Source organism: Mus musculus, chromosome 13 (genome assembly GCF_000001635.26).
Source record: "Mus musculus strain C57BL/6J chromosome 13, GRCm38.p6 C57BL/6J".
In the NCBI taxonomy this organism is placed as follows: domain Eukaryota; kingdom Metazoa; phylum Chordata; class Mammalia; order Rodentia; family Muridae; genus Mus; species Mus musculus.
In genome coordinates this window covers 104,231,333-104,250,552 of record NC_000079.6, presented here as the reverse complement: position 1 = coordinate 104,250,552, position 19,220 = coordinate 104,231,333, and the positions used below count along the sequence as shown (strand labels likewise).

At 33.5% G+C, this 19,220-nt stretch overlaps 1 protein-coding gene across 6 annotated transcripts in view; it reads right to left on the bottom strand.

Annotated features, from left to right (window-relative positions):
- Positions 1-930: 930 nt before the first annotated feature.
- Positions 931-19,220, bottom strand: part of Cenpk (centromere protein K) — a 21,012-nt gene continuing 2,722 nt past the window's right edge. For 3 of the 6 annotated variants that reach the window (NM_001377095.1, NM_001377094.1, NM_001377093.1), the window contains exons 3-10: positions 17,839-17,895; positions 16,334-16,406; positions 14,328-14,374; positions 8,282-8,364; positions 8,100-8,198; positions 7,681-7,807; positions 5,222-5,275; positions 936-1,192 (exon numbers count right to left, since the gene is read on the bottom strand). In NM_001377095.1, the coding sequence (NP_001364024.1) occupies positions 1,034-1,192; positions 5,222-5,275; positions 7,681-7,807; positions 8,100-8,198; positions 8,282-8,364; positions 14,328-14,374; positions 16,334-16,406; positions 17,839-17,895 (699 nt within the window). In that variant the 3' untranslated portion in view covers positions 936-1,033. Of the gene's footprint in view, positions 1,193-3,421; positions 3,987-5,221; positions 5,276-7,680; positions 7,808-8,099; positions 8,199-8,281; positions 8,365-14,327; positions 14,375-16,320; positions 16,407-17,838; positions 17,896-19,220 lie in introns of those variants that run through there. The other 3 variants (NR_075088.1, NM_021790.2, NM_181061.5) reach the window with 3 other exon arrangements.

The following is a 19,220-nucleotide window of genomic DNA, read 5'->3' as shown; positions in this document are numbered from 1 at the left end:
TGCTTAGCATAAATGAAGCCCTGGGTTTGAATCAAGCATAGCACAGCTTTTGTTCAGGTACTCAAGAAGTTGGAGGACTAGTAAATTTGTTGACAGGCAGAGCTATTGGAGATACTATAATAATTCAAGTTAGTGTTAAACATTAGTTTGTTGTTTATTTGGTTGGTTTTGGGGTTTTTGTTTTGTTTTTTTGAGACATGTCTCTCTACATAGCCTGGGCTGTCCTGGAAATCACTATGTAGACCAGGCTGACCACCACTCATAGCAATATGCCTGCCTCTGCCTCCCAATGCTAAGATTAAAGGCATGTGCCAGTATGCCTGGCTAAATATTCCAATTTATAACACATCTAGAAATAAAAGCATATGCATATAACATTTTGGAATTATATCATTTACTTTATTACTATATAAAATTACTTACCTACCATGCATGAGGTCCTAAGTTCAATCCCCAGCACAAGAAAAAAAATCTAAATTAATATTTCATTATAATTATTAATTATAAAGCTATTATTAAATGCCAAGTGGAACTGAAATAGTTTAAATGATGACACAGTTTAAAAAAACGTAAATTAGCAAAAATCACAAATTCTTTTGTTGTTTTTAAGATTCTTTGTTATTTCAAAATCACATATTCATAAGATTTTCCTAAGAATATTGAATGAGGCAAGTTACATTAAATGCTTTAAAGTCTAGAATACTCTTACTTGCATTCTTACCTACACAGTTTATAACTTCAACACATTGACTGAACTGAAAAGGCCCATTTTGAATATGTACAATGCAGTGTAAGTCATTTCAAAGGTGGACAACCAGGGCATGCATAGTCGTGAAGGACTGTAAACCAACTGAATACTCAACAAGCCCAATACCAGCTGGGATACATGAGACTGTATTTCAAAACAACAACAACAACAAAGACAAACTATGCCCTTGATTTGCAAACAATATTCTTTATTTAAACAGTAAAATTGTGTTTTCTTTATCCATGGGTGTAAAGATTCCGTACTGTGTGAAAACAGGTCATCATTTTACTGATGGAAAGCTTCTAACCTTATTTGGGATGGATCTTCTGGATGTCTCAAAGCAATTCCGTAACGCAGAAGTAGCTCAATATATGGTGGCCAAAAGGAATCACGAATTTTAACATATGGATCATGTGGAACATCAAACATTCTATTTATAAGCATCTAAGAAAAAAATTATTAGAAATATACCTTTTGTGGGGAAGTCTAGATACTTTCATAAAACAATAGTTTTGTGCCAATGAACATTGACTACTTTTCCTTGAACAACTGTTCATAAACATTACTTTTATGTAAACAACATCTGATTTTAAAGACTATAGATACTAGTGGATGAACTATGTATTAAAATGAATCTAGTAAAATGAAAACAATTCCTAAAAACTACCTAAAAATATTTACAACTTTCCTACTTCTTTGAGCATAATTTCCTTTAAAATAAGAGCAAGAATTATAAAAAATAACATTTTTACATCAAGTGTAGAATACAGCTGGCTACATAAGGCCCTGGGTTTTTTCTCCATCATTATGGGGAAAAAACTAAAATTTTACAAACTGAACACAAAAAAAGATAACCACAACTATTCTTATGCTAATTCTTCAAAAAATAGTTGTTTCCCATTATCATTTCCTTCATCTATCTTCTCCTTGCATATTTCTGATTACTTTTCCAAGGATGTTGAGATCTTACAGTGAAATGTGACAAACTTTGAGTAGTATAGGGTAGCTTTTCTCAAATTCTACTCCACATGGAAATTTGCCTTCTTATTAAGGTCTAAGGTATTGAGAAGCAGGGTTCTCACTCCAGGAGAATATCAACAGATTAGTCCATAAAGAAAACGTCTTATATATATATATATATATATACATACATACACACACACACACACATATATATATAATGTATACATGTATACTTATACATGTATACAAAATATACATGTATACAAAATATACATGTATACAAAATATACATGTATATAATATATACATACATACTTATATATATACCATATAGATATATAAAATTATATTTAATATATGTGCATATAATGAAATTATCTGATTTTTAGGAAAATGGAACTAGAAAATATGATTCAAAATGAAATAAGCCAAACTTAGACCAAAGTTCTGTTTCCCTTACATGGAGTCTAGATTTAAATAGGAGTGTGTGTGTATGTGTACATGTATGAATGGAATGAAAGACTTGTGGTGATGGTGGGATAGAGAGTAGAGAAAGAGGCACAGAGAAGGGGAGAAAGCAGGAGTTGAGAAAGGAAAGAAAAACAAAATAAGGGAGACTATTTAGTGGAAGGGTACCAGGAAGAGAGGAGTAAGGATAGAAGAAGGTAAGAATTGGGGCAAAAAATGAGCAAGGTACAATGACATATATATATGAAAACACCATAATCAAACATTACTTTTTAAGTTATCTTGAAAACTTATTTAAAAAATAAAAGAAAACCAAAATATTGCCATCACCAGAAAGTTTACAGAAGCTTGTTAATGATATCTAAGACTCAATAGTCTTCAACAAATCTACTGGCATTTTCAGAGATTTTTTTGTGAAGCAATTATATTCAATTATTTGAAAACTAATATTTCAATGGTAAAAATGGTAAATGTGTTACTATTTTCCTTTTTCATCTACCTCTCAGTTCTTTTAACAATTTATGAAACTAGGTCTGAGAACTAAGGAAAATTAAGGACTCTTTAGGTGTACATAATTTGTGACAAATCATTAATTGCAGGTTAAAGTTTTAACTGAAAAATATTATTTTAAAGATCATGAAAAGGTACAATTTATGCAAATATAAAGTGTTATAAAAGTGACTAAAATTAATCTGCCAACCCCTAATTTCAATCTTAGTTGAAATTAAATATCAATATTTAAAGTAAGAAAATAAAAATGTCAATTGTTACTAATATGACTATTTCAAGTCCTTCATCCTGTGAAATAAAAAGGTCATAATCCCCTTTCCTTTAAGTATTATGATAAAGAAATACTTTCATATTTTATAGTAATTATTTATCTTAATATATTGTAAAATTTTTATGAGCTGGCTCTACAACTCACTGGTACAGCACTTGCCTATGGTGAGGACCTGCTTTCTATCCCAATACCATAGAAAGTGAACGAATAAAGTGATCTTATCTTTCATTTCCAATTTTTATTAGATTAATTAAAATTCTAATAAAAAAGATAGTAGAAACATGGTAAAAATTCAAATTGAAAATGAGTGTGCAAATTTTTTTCACTAAATTGTAGATTAAGTATTTTTGTCACTGATAATATGAACTGCAAAGAAAGTATTTGGTTTTCTAAGTTTTGTATTGTATCCCAATTTTTAACCATGTGTTTCAGATAACATCAATATTTTACATAAAGTGTCACTTTAAAATTTTTATTACATTTGTTTCTCTGTATGTACAAATACAGACAGAATGATAAACAAATTAGAGGACAATGCTCAGGAATCGGCTCTCCATCCACTACATGGGTCCTGGGGATTAAACTCATACAACTGGGTTTTGTAACAAGCACATTTAACCACTAAATCATCTCACTAGCCAAAAGTAAATTTTTTTAACCTTATAAAAGATAATGAATACATCCAGGAAAGGTTTTAGTTTTAAACTAGGGAAAATCAGAAATATCGACATAGTTTCTGATTATAAATCAGACAACTATTTTTATCTAGCTTTTTTAAGATAGTGATATAGTATTATATATTAATAATACTAATATATTATTATATCAGTTGCTTATACCCAACTCATTAAGTTCTGAAAATACTCTTCTAAATTTACTTGTCCCAGAGCTAGGAGGGAACTCATCCCGAATCCAGAAGCTCTATCCAACGGATGCACTTGCCAATGAAAATGCAGCTTCCTCCAACAAAGTCTCCCTGGGAAACCAACAACTCTCCAAGGTAGAGCCCATGGCCCGGAGTGGGACCTAAGAACAAAATATACTCACTGGCCTCTTTACAGGTTCTTGGTCTCATAATGTCACGGAAAAGCATTTTTTAAAACCCATACTGATCTTTTGTTCATAGATATACATATACTGGTTTCTGGCTCTGTGTTTTTATGGGATTACTGATTGTGTGAATGTGTGTGTCTCTGCACCTATATGTGTGTCTCGTGTTTTTCTTTGGCTCTTTTTCTTCAGTTTGTTTTGTTCTATTCCAATTTGTTTATCTTTGTTTTCTTTTATTATTATTCTGTAGATGCCTATTTGTTTTCAAACCAGTGACAGAAAAGATGTGGATCCAGATAGAAGGGGAGTTAAAGAAGGAATTGAGAGGAATTGGAGGAAATCATAATCAGAATAGAGTGTATGCAAAAATCTATTTCAACAAAAGAAAGAATTAAAAAGCAAATGACTATTTGCTTTTCATAGACTGCTCTGCCTAAGGTTTTCTAAAGTAATTCATTTATTTAATAACCTGGTTGGAGCTGGGCGTGTTGGCGCATGCCTTTAATTCCAGCACTCGGGAGGCAGAGGCAGGCGGATTTCTGAGTTAGAGGCCAGCCTGGTCTACAAAGTGAGTTCCAGGACAGCCAGGGCTATACAGAGAAACCCTGTCTCGAAAAACTACCACCACCACCACCACCACCACCACCACCTAACTAACTAACTAAACTAACTAACTAACTAACTAAATAAATAAATAAATAAATAACCTGGGTGGAGTTCAAGTATATTTTTACAATGCCAAAGATATTATCTATTTATAAAATAAATGTCAAACTAAAAAAGTTAGAATTAGTCTTTCTAATAAAAGAAACATTTTATTTAAGAAAAAATTATATATTCATTTATAAGTTTTAGGTGCATAACTGAGTTGAGTTCTTTCAGAATAACAGCACAAGATTTTAGGGTGCAAATAGTAAATGAGCAACTCTCTTAAAGAATCAAAAACAACAACAACAACAAAAACCTTTTTAAATTTTCATTTTTCAAGACAAGACTGTAGCCCTGCTGTTCTGGAACTCACTCTGTAGACCAGGGCTGGCCTCAAACTCAAGAGATTCACCTACCTCTGCCTCCAGAGTGCTGGGATGAAAGGCAAGGTTAACATGTCCAGGACAAGTATTCTTAATAGAAAATAAAAGTAGCGTTTTTTTTTTTTTTTGGCTTTAACACTAATTGTTCATTAAAGAGATAGCAAAAAAATCTACACTTACCTCTAATATTTCATTCAGTGTTATCAGCTGTGCATTCGAGTCTTGAATGTTTTTCTTTGAGAAATGTAAATAACAATTAACATGACAGAATATCAAACCGTATGGCTTAAAAACATTTCTTAGTTCTAATTGTACATGGTGAAGACAAATTCTGAGAGTAAACAACTTCAGGGTACAAGTTAGAGTCTAAAAAAATTTAATAGAAACCTTTATATTTATTTTAAGATACAGTTTAAGCTACCCATAAACATATTATATTATATTATATTATATTTATTATAAATATAATATAAAATAATGTAGTATGTTTGAGCCACACAAAAAATTCTCCAAGCAAATCGTATTCTACTACACTTCACGGAGGCTTCTAAGGGAGCCTTCCATTCTTTTTACCTTCTCATAGGTCTTGACATGTCCCAATAGATATCAAAAGTTCCTAGCATTGACTCAGTTCACCGAATTTTTTACCTTTGAATAACATGGAGTAACTTATTTTTTAAAAATTAGAAGACAGCCACTATAATGCTTAAGTGTTTTACATATTAATCTTCATTAGTTTCTTCAACTTTTTCTTATGACATAGTTTGAGATCCCTCATAACTATAATCATGGTTAAAAATGTTAGTCTCTCAAATGATCTAGGTGTGATTTAACCATCACAAATAAAAAGAAAGAATATGCTCTTACACAACTGCAGATGTTATAATTTTTGGACATCTATTTAATTCTGCTAACTTCTGAGCAGAGAGAGAGGAGGAGAGAAAGGGAGCAGAGAGAGAGAGAGAGAGAGAGAGAGACAGAGAGACAGAGACACAAAGCAAAGTAGTTACAGAACTGACTAGCAAATATAAAGACACAGATTAAATTTAAATAGGCATGCTTAAGTCTCAGAAATTCTTAAAAGAAATCATTTGGCAATAAATAAATAAATAAATTACAAAAAATTGGCTAAAGGGGCTGGAGAAAATGGCTTAATAGTTAGGAGCTCTGATTGCCTTTCCAGAAGATCTGAGTTCAATTCATAGCACTCACATGGTACTCACAACCTTCTATAACTCACACATGTGGTATATTGATATATGTGTATGCAAAACACATTAAATAAATAAGATAAATTTAAAAAGTTTCTAAAAATTATTGGCTTGAATTTAAGAACTGATAAAAATAAGTAATTAATGAAATATAAAATAGAATAAGAGCTAAACATACTTATGGTAGTGTCTCAATACAAAATAAATACTGAAATTAAAAATAACAAAATTAGAATGGAGGTTTAGGTGGAAGAATGTTTTCTTATTTCTATATCAATAAATTCATACTTCTTAAAACTGAGAGATGAAGTTATACAAACTTAGACTATTTATATTTTTCATTATTTGTTCCCTTTGTCTTAGGTCTCTCTCTCTCTTTCCAGTGCTAAAATAATTTGAAGCAAAGAAATATTTCTCCAAGTATAACATTTGAACTTCATTTTTCTTCTATCAAAATTAATTAAAATCATATTTATCATTGATGGTATAATAGCAAGAATAAATTTCCCCTACACCAATCAGCCATCAACCTGTTTCTATACATACTGTGTTTAGGACAGTGTCTCCACTTTAGTGACTCACTATGTTAGTGACTTGCTAACATGTTAATGATGAGCAAGGAGCTGGGTTCTTTAACTTTGTTTTTGTATTTGTAATTAAGTTGTAAAGTTCACTGTTGTAAACAGAACTATGTACCTCAAAAGTATGTGTTGAAACTCAGATGTAGTTAGTTGTATTTGGAAACAGAACACAAGTGTTAAATGAGGTCATCAGGGACCAATTCCAATGAGGACTACGTTTTGAGTTTTGTGTGTGTGTGTTGTTTTGTCTTTGTGTAACAGTAAGACAGTAAGAGAACTTTAAAAAAAAAAGTTTTCCCCCTGCATGTAGAGCTGAGATCAATGTAAACAGAGCGAGAAGGTGTCAGCTCCCAGCCAGGAATAGACCTTATCATAAACCAACCCTGAGAGTACTTTAATCTTGCACTTCTAGTCTTGAGACAGAAAAATTGCATTTTTATGCCAGGGTCTCTGGTATTCTGTTATGGCAGCCCACTAATACAGTATGCTGGCCAGATACCAAGAAGCAGAGACAATGTTTAACAGACACAGTGGAAGCAGAAAAGAGACTCCCATTAGGTTTTCCTCTGATCCCACACACAAGCTGGGCAATGCAAGCATGTGGGCACTGGGTGCACATACAATAAACACACACAAATAAATAAATAAAATGTTAAATCTTTAAAAATGTATTTAACCAATCCCATTTTATTAAACAATAAAATATCTCTGATTTTTTTTGGTAACTATGATAGGATAAAGGAATATTTGTGTGTATGTCTCATTATGCCACACTCCTTTGCTTTTGTTCCTATAAAAAAACATGTACAATTATAACAATTTAGAGACTGTCTTCTCTAAAACTTACCCTTTTCTTTGGAGTACTTGCTTCAGGCAGAGGAAAATGATTGTCTAAAAAAGCACCCAAGGTAAGCAAGAGCTTCTCCTTGAATTCCTTTATCCCACGGATCTTAGTTGTCAGTTCATTAAAGATTCTAATAATACAAAATAATAAGACAAACATTAAACTGAGAAACTACATTTGTGCACGTTTCCGGTTACATAGGAAACTGATCAAAATGTTGTGAAGTTTCATTTGATCCACAAAACTAAAGAATATTCTTTAAAACATGTAGTGAACCTAGTATAGTAAGAGAAGTCATTCCAAAAAAGATGAAACAGCTAATAGTTGGTAATACTTAGGACCACCTTTTCTGCTTTATATAATACAATAAATTCTTTTTTCAAAAATAATCTGAAAAAAGTCTAGAGTACAAAATGAGTTACCTTGACTCAGTTAATGTTACCACCTGATTTTCCACATCACTGTTTAATACGTTAAGAGTGTCCAGTATTTGCTGCTGTTCATCCAACCACTGTTGCTCCCTTTAAGCATGGAAAACAATAGTCAATAAAAACTTAAGTACCACTCAGTACGTATCAATGATCAATAGAAAGTACAAATTTACCTTTCTAAGTCTTCTTTTAACTTTTCATTCTTTGATTGAATGGTAGATAGTACCATTTCAAGATCACATCTCAATTTTTGGAACTAGAATAAAAGAATTCAAGCTAAAGCTTTGTCTCTTAGTTTATACATAGTTCAGTTTTCAAATAACAGTGAAATTGATCTAGAATGTCTCAATGTGGAAGCCAACAGTAAAAATGCTTACCAGAAAAAGTTGGAAATGATAAATATACAGCAAGCAGATGGTAAATTTTGGTGACACATCACTGACAAATATAAAATTTAAGAATTTTCAAGCTACATATTTTAATTTCAAACTGAAACTAGATTAATGGACTTAGATTAGATTTTTTTCTAATGAGAACACACAAAACTAAGACAAAGAATATGTTATCATTCTTTCAGTACTGATTAAACCTGCAACTCAATATTCATAAGTTATTAGCCAGCAATCATTGCTGAAAAATGCAAGAGTAAAGAAAACAAAGAGTGGAATGCAGAAATTAAGCAATAAGTAAGTGCAATGGTGGTATATACCAGAAAGATAAAAATAAACCAAAATAATAACAACACAATGAGGTGCAAGGAAGAACTGCCCTAAGGTATAATGATTTGTAAAGATCTCTGACTAGGTAACATGTGCGTAGCAGAAAAAAGACCAAAATCAAAGTTACTATCAAGTAGAAGAAATTCCAGACAGAGCAAAAAATAAATTCAAAGGTCCTGGTATGTTGGGAATTGCTTCTAATGTTTTCTCTTAATTTGGCTCCCAAAGCCACCCTTACAGACCTGAGGGTCCCTGACACCAACTAGATCTAACTGCTAATAAAGAATTGCTATAAAGTCAATGCCTGGGCAGGGAGACGGAGGTGGGACTATTAGATTGCGTGGGCAAGGGACCGAGAGAGAGAATCACTATGATAAGCCACTTCCCTGATTGTGTTTGGGATAGCAGAAATGAAATGTAGATTTTAAAAGATGTTAACTCAGGAATACCAGAGAGGAGTGTGTGCTAGTCTCAGGGAGGTTTAGAAGTGCGCAGCCATTGATCTAGTCAAGGCACATCAAAATTAGCTGATGCATGCTCACATGCATGCACATATGTGTCTGTGCGTGTGTCTTTCATTCATGAATCCAGAGCTTTTGGGCGGGTACAACATACACATGAACCAGTAGGAGCGAAAGCTGCTTAACAAATTAACTGTTAACAACGGTGCATTTGAGATACCTGACCAACACAAAGACCATGTGAAACTGAGTTACATGCTGTCCTCTTATCTACTATTGTTTCCTTGGAAAAACATGTTAATTACTATTCTATTCTCTGAATTGCAAGGGTTTCCACTAATTATTTTTTCTAACTTTAAATCCATTATAAGTTATACATGTGTTTTATAAACTCTAAAGTAACTAAAAAATAAAACAAAATAAGGAAGAAAATAGAAATATCTAGTAATCCAGTGCTGTAATATGGCGGTTTGAATAAAAATAGCTTCCCCAGGCTCTTAGAAAGTGGCATTATATTGAGGTATGGCCTTGTTGGAGGAAGTGTGTCATGGGGGTGGGCTTTAGGGTTTCAGATGTTCAAGCCAGGCACAGTGTCACTCTCTCTTCCGGCTTCCTTCTGATTAGGATATAGAACTCTCAGCTTCTTCTCCAGCAGCACCATCTGCCTGTGTGCTTTCTGACATTATAACAATGGACTAAACCTTTGAACTGTAAGCCAGCCCCAATTACATGCTTTCCTTTACAAGAATTCCCATGGTTATGGTGTCTCATCATAGCAACAAAACCCTAACTAAAACATAAAATAAAAAGGCTTTTTTAAAAAATGTAAACCAAGAAAGCAAGAAAAGAGAAAAATGAGACCACAAAAAAGTTGGATTAAAATGAATAAGCATATGCATATCACTGCATCAATGAGATCAATAATAGATCAAAAGAACAATATCACACTGATACCATATTAAATTGTCTAACAATGGAATTAAATTAGAAATTAACAAAGAAAATTAGGAAACTGCAAATATGTGGACACTAAAAAAGCTCTAAAACAAAGCTATGTGACAAAGAAGGAATAAATGGGGAACTGAGAAACTATAACTTCAATCATCAATTATTATGACTAAAAATAAAAACATAACATTAAAATTTCTAGAAGCAGTGCTTTAAAGATGACTCTGGTTAAGAGCAACAGAATTTTGTGTTCTTCTAGAGGTCCTGGGTTGAATTCCCAGCAACATGGTGGCTTACAGCCGGCCATCTAAAATGGGATCTGATGCCCTCTTCTGGTGTGCCGCCATAAATGCAAACAAAGCACTCATACATAAAATATATAAATATTTGGATAATATTAAATTTTAAATCCTTGTTAGAAAAACAGAAACAAAAGAAAATTCTCAAATTAATGGTCTTATTTTTTATCATAAACTAAAAAAGGAAAAAAATAAAGCTCTTAATACTAAAGAAATAATGAGGGCTGGAGAGATGACTCAGCAGTTAAGAACACTGGTCTTCCAGAGGTCCTAAGTTCAATTCCTAGCAACTATATGGTGGCTCACAGCCATTTGTAATGGGATCTGATGCCCTCTTCTGATGTATCTGAAGACAGCTATAGTGTACCCACATGCAGGAAAAAAAATAAATCTTTGTTTGTTTGTTTGTTTGTTTGTTAAAGAAACAATGATAAGGAACAAAAAAAATTAAATGTGAGACGGGGTGAAAGGAACAGAGAGAGGAGGTGAGGAGGAAAGAAATCATTGATGCCAAAAGCTAGCTCTTTAAGTCATTACAATGAATTCAGAAAGCATGAAAAATTCACTGTTAATTCCTTACTTTATTTTTTTTTTTTTTTTTTTTTTTTGGTTTTTCGAGACAGGGTTTCTCTGTATAGCCCTGGCTGTCCTGGAACTCACTTTGTAGACCAGGCTGGCTTCGAACTCAGAAATCCGCCTGCCTCTGCCTCCCAAGTGCTGGGATTAAAGGCGTGCGTCACCACGCCCGGCAATTCCTTACTTTAAAATAAAAGGATGGATGTAAGGATGGAGCTTACTGGGAGAGTTTCCCTTCTATCATGCACAAAACCCTCCCGAGATTTGATGACCTCTAGCTTAACAAAAACAAACCCTTCAGAAACAGTTATAGAAGAAATTTTCCTCTTTCTAGTTAAACACAGCTATGATAAATCTACTATAAACATCATTTGGGTTTTGTTGTTGTTGTTGTTGTTGTTGTTCAATTTTGCCCATTATATTTCAGTTATCCAGTGGTGAAATAAATCCCTTTGTGAATATGAAGAGAATTACTACCCTTTTGGTACTCTGAGAATGAGAATTGTCAGCATATTTAAAACATAGTTTAACGAAAGGAAGACCAACAGAAATCATGAAAGAGATGATGGAGCAGTTGAAAAGCATGAAGAAAGGCTATGCAGGGAGAAGTAGGAGTGGCCTGTAAAGCTTTAACTCTACTAGGGGTTGTAGGATGCACACTGACAGAAAGCTGAAATCATAAGCCATGAAGCTCTGGTAACAACAGACTGGTAATCCTAATCAAAGAACAAGCCCATAGCTCTCACAAACTTTAAATTCAGTGGGAGGTTGTGAGGGGGTAGGGAGACAGACCAGTGTGGGAGTGATTCCCAAATAGCAGACCACACCTGCAAAAACAAAACCAATCCAGTTTGTCTTTCCCTATATTGCTACAACTAGACACTCATGGGAACTCCTGTCAGAGTGCCTGACTAGGAAATGGAGTAGAGAGGGAGATTAGATTATACACGCTGAAAAGTGGTTCAACTTTGTAAAGGGCAGTGCCTTAGTCAGGGTTTCTATTCCTGCACAAACATCATGACCAAGAAGCAAGTTGGGGAGGAAAGGGTTTATTCGGCTTACACTTCCATACTACTGTTCATCACCAAGGAAGTCAGGACTGGAACTCAAGCAGGTCAGAAAGCAGAAGCTGATGCAGAGGCCATGGAGGGATGTTCTTTACTGGCTTGCTTCCCCTGGCTTGCTCAGCCTGCTCTCTTATAGAACCCAAGACTACCAGCCCAGGAATGGCACCACCCACAAGGGGCCCTCCCCCTTGATCATTAATTGAGAAAATGCCTTACAGCTGGATCTCATGGAGGCATTTCCCCAACTGAAGCTCCTTTCTGTGATAACTCCAGCTGTGTCAAGTTGATGCACAAAACCAGCCAGTACAGGCAGTAAGTCCCATCACTTAAAGATTACTGTTAAGAGCTTGAAGCTACAGCAACTGTTTGGCCTCAGGAACTGCCTCCATTTAACATATGGTTTGCTGCTTTAAGGCAAAGACCTAGAGCCCTGAGGCCAAGTCCAGTAGATCACTCAGTTTCTGTAGCCCTGTGCCTCTATCAGGGTGGTTTATCCAGATACAGTCTGAAAGAACTGAAATTGGTAGGTAATAAACAGGATTCCTTCAGTTTTCCCCTGTGTGGTTCTCATGGGTCCATCTGCTCCCACAGGTACCCAAAACATCCCTAGGTTTGTACATTTTCCACCCCACTATGTCATACCTATGTGAACACACTTTCTCAATCTTGGTAATATGAACAGGGTGAAGATTTGGTTTGGTTTTGCTTGGTTTGGTTTTGTTTGGTTTGGTTTGGTCCAGTTTTGGAGAGACAGGGTTTCTCTGGGAAGCCCTGGCTAGCTGTATAATTTGCTCTGTGGACCAGGCTAGCCTCAAATTTAGAGATTTATCTGCCTCTGCCCCCAAATGCTGGCATTAAAACTGTGAGCCACCACTCCTAATCGTTGTTTCTTTATCACAAAGACAACCTTCTCTCCACTGAGCAACAGTATGCTATAAAATAGTTATTTCAGTCTTATTTTCCCTATCCATATTTTGAGACAGGTAACTCAGACTAACTCAAACTCACTATTGAACCCTGGGCAATTCTCCTGTCTCAACTTTCCAATGACAGCTGTTGAGTCCCCATGCTAAGATATTTTGGTCTTAATCCATTTTTCCTGGCTTAACAGTCCTAACACACTAGACATTTCTAACATGGTAAATACCTTTTAATACACTACTGGATGAAAAGCAGAGCCTAGCCAGTTTTAAGATGAGGGCTAGAGACTAGAAAGACCGAGGCATGATCAGGTGATTGGGATTTTTAGTTCTAGCCCCAAATTTTTGGAAAGAGAAAAAGAGCTGAAAGTTAATTATTGACCAATTATTTGGTCAGTTTTCCTTCCATAGTAGTTTTCATATAAAAATCAAAAGGATGGATTCAGGAAACTTCTGAACAGCTAAATGGATGGATGGGAAGGTCTGGCATGGCAGCACACTCAGGATACCAGAGCTCCATTCCTTTCCTATAGACTTTAATCGATACATCTTTTTCATCTAGTTTTTTATCTGCATATTTTGGTGATGTCTTTTATAAAAAATGAGTAAGCAAGTTTCTGTGAGATCTGTGAGTCTCTCTAGAAAATTATTCACACCTGAAGATGGAGACAAGCAAACTGATTCATATTCAATTGGTCAGAAGTACAAGAGAAAACCTACTATTGCAACTGTCATTTTTGGTAAGAGGTGGTCTCATGAAACAAATGACTCATCAAAAATTTGATTTTAAACTAAATTACAGGACACCAAGCTGATGCTTGCTATAGAACCATCTGCTGCAGATACTGGCAAAGAACTAATTTCTGGTGAGAATAAAGCTCTAAAATATAGTCTGTAATCCCAGCATGGCTATGGCAAAATGGGAGGTGGAAAAAGAATCCTCATAGAAGCTTATGAGCAAGCTACCCTGGCATACCCAATGGAAAATAACAAAGAAATCCTGTCTCAAAGTTGTCCTCTGACCTCCACATGCACACATTCTCACACTTACATAAGAATAAATACATATACAAACAGTAAAAATAAAAAATTTCAAACCTTTAAAATAACTTAGTTCAATAAAAAACATAAATTTTAATGTGTTGAGTGGTTTAGTTTACTTATGTCACAAACTGATATAAACAAGTTCTAATTATAAATTATTTGGAATATTACTAAAAACAACTCACCTCTTCTTTTCCTAATGTTAACAAAACGTCTTCATTTAGGGGAATTACTACATAAATAAAAAGAAAACAAAGTCATATCTCTTAGTTAATTTTCAAGAATTTGATTTTGTGGCTTTTCTAAGATAACCCTTTTCAATTTAACTCATGTATTACCAAACTTTTATAAAATATATTCATTTTTATGACTTCTAGATTACTATTTTAACACATATAACTGCAAGTATATAACACTGGATAATTTGATATCTATGCTTTTTTTTTAAGTTCTTTTCTTTCCTAAGGCCTAAAAAACATGCTTAGTAATGTTTATAAAAGAGGTTCCTTGGATTATTTTCTTTGTAGTCATAGATCCTATAAATATATGGAAGCATTCACAAACATGAAAGGTTTATTTCTTATCATGGTTGGTATTATAAGAATAGCATACCAAATATGTTAACATGGTTTTCACTCAGCAGGACTCCCATGGTACACAAGTTAATTCATCATTTAATAACTTCATAATATTTTATGTGTATATATTATATTGTAGTGATAATTTCTGAAACTGAGTACTAATATTATGTTAGACATGTTTTTATGTCCTTATTTACTAGTGCTTTAATTTCAAAGACTATACTCCCAAAAATGGAATTATATAGAATTATATAGAAATATAGTTAAAACTCTGTAAGATTATATCAGACTTCTTTGTAAAAATGCATCTACAATCAACATTCTATACAGCATATTATGCACGTTTTTGAGCCAAGAGAAATAAACATTTAATTTCCCAGAGAAATTAATAAGCTAGTCAATATTTATTCAAACTTTTAGTTTTTAATCAAATGTGATTTGAAATTATCAAATGATATATTACTAAAAACTTTTCTACTATTTTAGAAAGCCTTTTAAAAGAGAGCCATCCTCTATGTACTTTAAAGGACAATTTTAAAATTCGTTGTATGTAATTCTGGAGTAACACTTGTATGGTTAGGTTATCTGTACCATAATATGTGATGAAGGCTTGGGTGCCAACTTTGAGACTGATGAGAGCTAAAAGAAGCTTTCTGAGGTAGAGAGAAATTATTAGGTAACTAAAGAGGTGGCCTTGAAGCACTGGAATCTGGTACCTTTTTGCCTTTCTCTGAGACCTGGAGGGCATGAAATAAGCACCATGGGCAGTCACCATGTCTTCCCTTTCCACAGGTCCAAAAGTGACACAGCCAACCAACCATGGACTGAAACTTCTAAAACCATGAGCCAAAAATAAACTTTGACTAGTGATAAATTGTTTATCCCATGTTTTGTTTTGTTTTTTAGTAACAGCTGGCTAACAAAAGTACTAACCCATTTTAACAAATGCAGTGCAAAGAGTTTTGGCGGCTATTTACAAAGTGAAGGAATACAGTTTGTGTGTATTTTTCATAATTAAACATTTAGAAAACAGAACATTAGGAGAGCTGTGGAACTGTAATGAATGAAACAACATCATGTCGCTGGAACTTCAGTAATGAAGAAAAGGCTAAGAGACTGAGAAAATATGAAATAATGTCACAGAGTTTCTCAAGTTTTGCAAAAGACATAACTCCCCAAATTTAAGAAACTGGATAAGGTAAACCTAAGGAAATCTATGCCAACATAAACTGTAATTTCATCTGAAGGCTAAAATTCTTCAAAGCAGCCAGGAGGAAAAACAACAAAACCATACAAAGAAAACAATATTTTGCTTTACTTATAGATAGGAAGACAGAAGCAGTAGACTTATCAGGTGATAAAGAAGATAACTATGAATTCCATAATCAGTAAAAATATTCTTTACGGTAAAATAATTATTATAATAAAGCCTTCACAGTTCAAGTTATTATGCTCTAACACAAGAATTTAATGTAGAAAAGAAAACTGGAGTGGATCCTAAGATCAACAACCATGGGCAATTTTGAAAACAAATGGATGTTGTCATTCTTGAGGTCATTAATTTAATACCGCATTAATTTGTGTACAATATACAAACCTAAGAGTCTTACTTTCGGGTTTTCTTTTCTTCCATTGACCAAGTTCAGCAGTCAAACATTTCATTTGCATAATAAGTAATGAGAGCTATAAAAAAAGAGACTTCAAGTTATTTCTTATATATACAGATGAAAATATAATACAGTAATAATAGTTGTAAAATAAGTGGGTAACAAAAGAGCACCACCAAACTTATTCTATCATAATAACCATTGCTCATAAATGGCTTTCTGAAGCAATGATATAATATGCTATGGAAAATAATGAATTCAGCCTTACTACCAAATCTAAAAGAACCTAAGCACATCACATTTACTTCCTAAATATACCTTAAAACAAAAAAGCCATGATATTGACATAGAAAGACATTCTCCCCTCAAAAGAAATAGCTTGTTATGTCTTGCCAGCATTTTCAGTCAAATTTTCCTTAAATATGTTCATTTCCTTTCTGTGATCTTTCAAAAATATTGTAACTGCTTTTAGTTTTGCTTCAAAACAACCCATAATATATGTGAAGATAATGATGAGAGCATTTCCAGTGTCACACAAAAAAGGACTTTTAAATATATATTAGTAGTTTGTAAATTAAAACTGCTGTAATATTTTAAAGAAATATAAAAGTTTTCTCCATATTTCTTTCTGCTTCAGAAAAGAATTAAGTCAGGTATAGTGACATATGCTTGCAAATCAGTCCTCTAAGACTCAGTTCAAGATCAGCTTCAGCAACAGAGCAAGTTCAAAGCCAGAGTATGCTAAATGAGACTCTGCCTTTGAAAACAAATCACAGAAAACTGAGTTTGAGTGCTAAAGGTATGAAGGTACTATGCATACAGAAATGAGTCATCAAAGCAAAGCAGAAACTGCTACTTCTTAAAAGGCCTGCACATACATCAGCCCTTGCCTTGGATTTGTGAACTTGGAATGATTTCAAGATGGTTTCCAAAAAACGAACTCTTTAAGAGTGGCTTCCAATGCCAAAACTATTCAAGCATCTTCTGGTATTTTGATTATCTGCAAGGTAGAGTTTTGGATGCCAAGTTTCTCTAAGGGTAAACAATGTTTCACCTCACAAGTTGATAGGCTAATATAAAGTGGTAAATGACTATATTGTGAGACAACTCCTGAAAGTTCTCATCTTATTTCCTCTCAACTTTATCCCATGTACCTTTTTCCCTTGCTGATTTGACAATGCATCCTTTCACTACCATAAATCTCAGCCACAAGTAGACTACATAGAGTCCTACGCATCTGCTTTAAGAATCATCAAACTTACAAAAGATCACTTGTGAACTCTTAACACAATAGGACTTCTCTCTCTCTCTCTCTCTCTCACACACACACACACACACACACACACACACACACACACAAACACACACACACCCATGCTAATTAATTTAAAAAGAATATAAATATTAACAAGGCTCTATTGGAGTTAATATAAACACATAAACTTTTTGTACAAAAAGAATGAATTCTGCTTACCTATTTTCTAGAGTGGAATATAAAAAGTTCATACCTGAGCATCTGCATTCGTGAGTGTCTCAGTTCCAATAAGTGATAATTTATTCTGACACTTGATTTAAAAATAAAGAAAAACAAGTGATATACTTACAAACTATAGACAATTCCCTTCTCCCTTTTGTAAACAAGACCAATACAACATCCTTTCTAAAAACATATAAACATGCCTTACAGAATTTATTTAAATTTTTACATAAGATGAAGATGGCAGTCAAACTGGTTCCAAAGTGAGTATATCAAAAGGAAAAGGGAAGAGTTGTATATGTAGCTAAGTAGTAGAGCACCTACAGAAACTTTGGTTGCATTCCCCTCTCTCTCTAAAACAGTGATTATTAGAACACCCACTAGCTTGCATGAATTCTAAGCCACATAATGGGAGGTAAGCAAACACATGAAAAAAGTACTATAGAATAATAACAAAACAAATAAGTAGTTAACATGATATGCCTCAAAGAAATATTATTTGCCTGACTTTAATACCAAACAATGTTAATGGTTGTCTGATACGTTAAAATATGAGGAGCTTAAGTCTTATCTGTCCTCATATCTTATTGTAGTAATTTTCTGTAAAATTTAAAGATATTTTGTAAAATGCAATTTTCTATAGTGGAAAACAACAAAAAAAGAATTATAAGAATTATTTAGTAAATATAGTAGTGGCATAAAGCACCAAGGATTTTTGACAAAATAATTTTGTAAAATATGTTATTCATTGTTCATACTCATAAAGTTTAGTGAAAAGAGCAGGATGCTCTCTATATTCATAAAAAATTCATTCACCCCTCTTGCTTTACTGAAGTAGGATATTACTTGTGTCTGTGATTTATATCATATGTTAAAGAAAAAAAATTTACCAAAATAGCATAGTGTATCAAGTGCCTCTATCTCACTAAAAAAAAAAAAGTTCATAATTTCAAGGTCAACATTTTAATTTCTATATTTGTTTCACTCATAACTCTTAATTATGTATTATTTCTACAGCTATATTCTCTAATTTGGATACTAATTCAGTCAACATCTACTGTCCCAAACAGGTACTAAAATGATTCATGATTTCCTCTAATCTGGCATTTATTAACTTTTGTGTCCTTTAGTTCCAACCTTCTTAGAATCTATTGAATTCACTCTTGCAATGACAGCATTCAGGCCTTCATCAGGCCTTACCAGGATGACTACGAGATTCTCTTAAAGCATCCTGTTTCTGTACTCTTGTCTTAAAACACAACAAAATGGTTGTTTTCATGTAGCCAATCATTTCACAGTGAATTTCAACCTTTTAATGATCTCCCATTGAACCCACTCCACAAAATCCATGTTCTTATTCCAAGCTAATTCTCTACAGTCTCAGTTCACAAGATTTCCTTTTCCTAGTATATA